This window comes from Physella acuta, unplaced genomic scaffold (genome assembly GCF_028476545.2).
Source record: "Physella acuta isolate Inbredline_101_S28 unplaced genomic scaffold, ASM2847654v3 ptg000090l, whole genome shotgun sequence".
In the NCBI taxonomy this organism is placed as follows: domain Eukaryota; kingdom Metazoa; phylum Mollusca; class Gastropoda; family Physidae; genus Physella; species Physella acuta.
In genome coordinates this window covers 1760732-1766288 of record NW_026731610.1, presented here as the reverse complement: position 1 = coordinate 1766288, position 5557 = coordinate 1760732, and the positions used below count along the sequence as shown (strand labels likewise).

General features: G+C 34.3%; 1 protein-coding gene across 1 annotated transcript; it reads right to left on the bottom strand.

Annotated features, from left to right (window-relative positions):
- Window positions 1-3815: 3815 nt before the first annotated feature.
- LOC131928184 (uncharacterized) lies at window positions 3816-4784 on the bottom strand. Its single transcript, XM_059284131.1, has one exon. It carries the CDS (start codon window positions 4782-4784, stop codon window positions 3816-3818), a length of 969 nt encoding a protein of 322 aa, XP_059140114.1.
- Window positions 4785-5557: the final 773 nt, after the last annotated feature.

Sequence of the window (5557 nt, the reverse complement as noted above, 5' to 3'; positions counted from 1 at the left end):
TAATTCTAGATATTTTCATTGTCATTTTAAACTTCAGCATCGTCTATCTAAAAGAGAGACGTTCAGGAGCAACCTTCTTCAGATTGTGTGACCTGACATATATCGATAATAGCTTAACCTTTAAAGTATAACATTAATTTATTCTAAGTTTATTTAACTTCATCTTTATTACGCCTAAGTACGAACATATCCATCTGTCTGACAAACTTTTGTTATCTAAGTGAGTTAGATGAGGAATCAGAAGTCAAGTTAAGCCTAAGTACGAACATACCCATAATGCCGACAAACGTTTGTTATCTAAGTGAGTTAGATGAGGAATCAGAAGTCAAGTTAGGCCTAAGTACGAACATACCCATAATGCCGACAAACGTTTGTTATCTAAGTGAGTTAGATGAGGAATCAGAAGTCAAGTTAGGCCTAAGTACGAACATACCCATAATGCCGACAAACGTTTGTTATCTAAGTGAGTTAGATGAGGAATCAGAAGTCAAGTTAGGCCTAAGTACGAACATATTCATATCGCTGAAAATTATTGATGTGTAGCTTCTGTATCTAAGTGAATTACATTAGGAATCAGAAGTCAATTTTTGCTTTACGTAATCAATGACGAGAATGGTTGGTGAGAGGAATTCGCTCAATGTTTCCAATGTAACAAGATAGGCGACTTTTCAGATAAAACCTTTTCAGACATTTTACTTGAAGAACTTTCAAGTGGTTTGATCTGAAATGTTACGTTATTTCGCATGTTGAAAACTAGTATTAATGTCAATCGATTTAACTCTTTCTTCTCTGCCCTGATAAATGCTACTTCAAACTGCGTTTAATTTCTGATAAACAGTGCTGTGTTTTGCCGAACAAAATTTCAAGTGTGTATATTATTTATTTTCTTAAATCGTCTCCAGAAAGGACATCGCAATCGAGAGTAAAGTGGACACATATTGATCTCTTATTTCAATCTTACAGGTCTAATCGCTTGCTATTGAACACGAAACAGCAATTTACTTATCACGGGAAAAACATTTTACAGTAAAGTACTCTTCAGTTCAAATAAAGTATAGATTAAAACAGGTAAAAAAAAAAACATATGTAGCACTTTACGAAATGTGTGACTACGGTCTTTGTTTTTTTTTTGTTATAACTAAAACAACTTCTTTTAAATATCGCATGTAACAAAATATAAGACATACAGTCAATTAAGATAGATATTTTTGTTTGACATTCTGTATCGCAAGTCGGCATTTAGACAAGACGTGTTTTCACTGTCGAGCTAAGGCCAAAATTGTTTTACTGTTTGTCTTTTCTGTCTAATCTGTAACCATACTGTTGTGTGCTGACGAAGACCTTGGGTCGAAACTTCCATTGTATTTGTAACTGTCTTTAACTTGTGAGGTAACTAACACTATATGTTTCATTGCTAACATTTTACCGAGATGTTTTTAAGTGTAAGCCGTGTAAACTAGGGAGATGTCTGCCATTAGCCAGGCAGGCCTCAACACGGATAACTTCCACTAACTGGCTTGAACCGCGTTTTCATAACAGTGTATCTGTCGCTTCTGTACTTTGGTTTTTATCGGGCTTATTTTCCACCCCAGGGTAAACTCGTACTCCATAGTCAGTACCCGGCTCAACAGTAGGAAGTTAATCGCTTAAAAGATAACTACGTCACTCATGTCCAATTAATGATTACTTACACATAGGGACTAGCGGTAGAGAGCTGGACTGCTAACCCGTAAGTCTCGATTTCGAATCGGGTTGAAGTCAGTAGACCGTACCTGAGTCCACCCAACTCTGATGGGTACCTAACTCACGTTAAGGAAAGTAAAGGCGGGTGGGCATAGTGCTGACCACATTATCCCTTCATAGGCCGAGGTCACAGAAACAAGTGAACTCTACTTCACTTGCCCCGTAGACCGTCAGTTATGAAAGGGAAATGCATTCTAAATAAAATAACATATTCCATTTAAAAACATTCGAAACGTCGGCACTTGGGTAGTGGCAAGTATGGGATTGTTGCCACGGGGCTGTCGGGCTGGGCCTGGTGCCTAAGCTGCTGTCAGTTGTCCGTATACTTTCTACTGCACATATTCTCATTGTTCTCTGATAAGTGTTTTAATTCTGTTTAAAGTTGTTTTTCTTTATATTATTATATTTGATATGAGTTTTGAAAACAAAATAATATAAGTATTGATATTTGTGTAAGGAGCCGGAGAGCCGCATCTTGACAGTAAAAGAGCCGCATGCGGCTTGCAAACCGCAGGTTGTCGACCCCTGCTCTTAACAAAGATGATGTAAGGTTAGCTGTCCCTTAATTTTAAGGGATCCAAAATTTTATATTTGTTTTAACCAAAATGGATAAGTGGAATGGGGGAGGTTAAATTCTTATGCAATTCACCAAGTTTTTGAGCTAATGGTTTTCAACACTTATTAGATGCAAATAATTATTCTAAAATCCATGAATTTTCTAGAATCGACAAAATACTCCATACTACCATACTAAAACCGGTTTAGAATGTAGTAAATAAATAAAAAATCATTTTTGTTTACATCGTATGATCATTTTCTTTCTTTTACGAAAACTTAAGATATTGGTTGTTTCCCCTGGTTAAAATTAAATTGTAATGGGAAGCAACTAATACAAATAAATAATTAATGCATATTGATTCCCGATTTTCAGCGTGTATATATATTCGATGAAGAAATTATTAAAATTATTATATTAGGCCCGAAATTAGTTGAGCTTGTTTGTGTGTGCTATGTTGTCTCATAATGGATACACTTTACATTTAAATAGGTTAAGTTACAAAATTAGGAAATAGTTAATTTAAAATTAAGTAAGACGAGCTATTAATATATAAATAGGGCTTTTCTAAAAAACTAAATGACACAACAATCTAAATTGTTAGTCTTTAGATGGTTTTCAGCATACACAAATTAACCAGCTGATAAGAGCTCGATAAACTTAGAAAAAAATATGATAAAGCGCTTCCTCCGAACACCATATGGTAGAAATAAAATGAATTGGATTTTTAAATTTAGTTTGTGGTTTGAACCTGTATAGCTTTGTAGGGTAGGGGTTGGGGGAAAGGAGGGTGGGGGTAGTATCGTCCTTAACGAGCTACTGATAGTGTTTTAAAGCAAATATTTTCAGTGGCAGCATTGGTACTGTCGAATTCACAAATTATGAATTACTTAAAAGTAGAAAATAAACAACTAAATAGCGGCGTATAATACGCCGCGGGTCGGCTCGTTATTACTAAATTTTTTTTAAAATCCCATAATTATTATTATGTAAAATACCATAAGTACTATCTTGTGAAATCTCATAAATTACTTTGTTTCTGAAGAATTAACAGTTACGAACATGTAAAGACCCATAGTAAGTAGCTTGTATACCAAAACTGATAACAACAAAAAATATAAGATATCAAGTTTTGTAATAGATATTGTATACATACCACAAGATTTAATGGTTATTCTACTATTTGTTTTATTTGATACTTTCTAAACCCCTTTCTTACCTATTGCAAACGTAAACGTAGTCGTTTGCATGCTAATTACTAATGTGTAATTTATTATTTTCTAACTAAAAATTAAAGAAAATATTCTTTATATTTAAAATTATATTAAATTAAACGAAAAACTCAGTTTCACTTTAAAAGAAAATTGTGCAAATAATATTTTAAAGTTTTAAAGTAATTTTAAAATACGGTTTCTCAAACATTTTGTAAAAATACTGTCTGTACATCGAATTGAGCTTCAGATAAATAAAAAAAGTTACCGGTAGTGATGAAAGTACAGAAAAACACAGCAATCTCCTACGTGAGTGTGTTCAAGTTTTGGTACGTGATGTACTCTGCTTCACCTACGATGTAATAAATCATGAAAGCTATCAGTCTCGGCATGTTGCAAACTATCATCATTATCGATAGCATCAAGACAATTTTGACAAGTTTTCGTTCTGAGTGTGACAAGACCGAAATAGCGTTGTCAGGATTAATTTTTTCCTGTGTTAGTGATATCAAGCTGTGTTCAAATTGATTTCCACGCACCTTTGAACTTTGCCTCAGCCCGTACACCATCAAAATAGACGACAATATCATCACAACCTGGCTGATCACAAACAAAACCAGGCCGCTGAAAATGTATTTGATTACCAACCAGACGATGCTCTCTGTGACGTCAGAATACACAAGCGTCCACTGGCTTCTGCCCGTAGACGCAGAATTCGCTTCGACTTCCGGTACAATTTTTCTTATGCCGTACAACACGTGCAAGTTTGTTGTTATAGCAACGCCGTACACAATCACCATGGCAACCACGGAGCGCCTGGTTGTGAAAATGACCTTGACCTTGAAAGGAAACAGAACGCAGCAGCACTTCTCGACGGACATGTAAGCCGTGACCCAGCAGGAGGCTAAATATAGAACATACGACGTGTCTTCGAGAACGTAGAAACTAAATCCATTCAAATCAAACTCATTCTCCGGCTCGAGTTCGCTCAATAAATGGCATATCGAGGCGGCGAACAGGAGAACGCTTATAGCCACGTCACCAAGCGACGTCACAAAGATGGCGACCTTCATGCTGTTGTTGAGACCCAGTCGACGAAAGATGACGACGTTGAAAAAGTTGGTTATAATCCCACAAAAGTAAAGAATTCCCCGTAAAAATATCGTGACGGCTATTCGGAAGCATCTGAGGTTTTCGTCAGAGACGAGGAACTCTTTAGTGTTGGAGAAATATTCACTGTAGTTCTCGGAATTATTATTCTCATTAGAATTCATGCTCAATTGTTTCGTTTTTATTTCACTTATATTTTACAAAAAAATCTTTTTTTTTTAAATTTAGATTTAGTTAACACAAAAATCGCAAACACAGTGGCTGTTATTGACAATATGTATGATAGTTCTGTTGCAGTGAATCAATTTGCCATCGTCTTATGTGTTTGTAAGTTATAAAGACTTGAATATTTTTTTATTTTGATTTCACAAACTAATATAGATAAAACTAATTATTTCACCAGATGTTTTACGCTTTAATCTTCTTTAGAAAACATAATCTGTAACCGAAGAATTAACAATACTTTTCTATAGTAAAGAATTTCAAAGCTTCAGTTATCTTTAAGTATAAATATCGCCCTTATAATAGAGTTAAGTTCCTTCTCCTTCATTACAATCCCACATTGCTACTTTATTGTTTTTAAAATACTACAGAGTATTATAACATCTACAGTTTTATTCAATGAATGTTATTAAATTAAGACTTAATCGCTTGCTAGCTAATGTTTATAATTATGAAATGTCACGTAGAAAAAGATATAACGTTTTATTGTTTGTTTATAGTTGGAACTATTTTAGCTTTTTAATTTCCACTTTTCGAAAATCTACATTACTTATTGAAGGGAAGACGTTATAATTAAAACTGACATACACTTTTAACAAAAAGTGGCTGCAAAGAATTAGATATTTAAAAATTGTATACACTAAGTATCTACAACCTACATAGAAATTGTAGTAAGTATTAGATCTAGACAATCATGTAATTAAGATGTTGGTGT

Excerpts from the sequence above, each read along its gene's own strand:
- LOC131928184 (XM_059284131.1), bottom strand. The coding sequence starts at position 4,784 with ATGAATTCTAATGAGAATAATAATTCCGAGAACTACAGTGAATATTTC.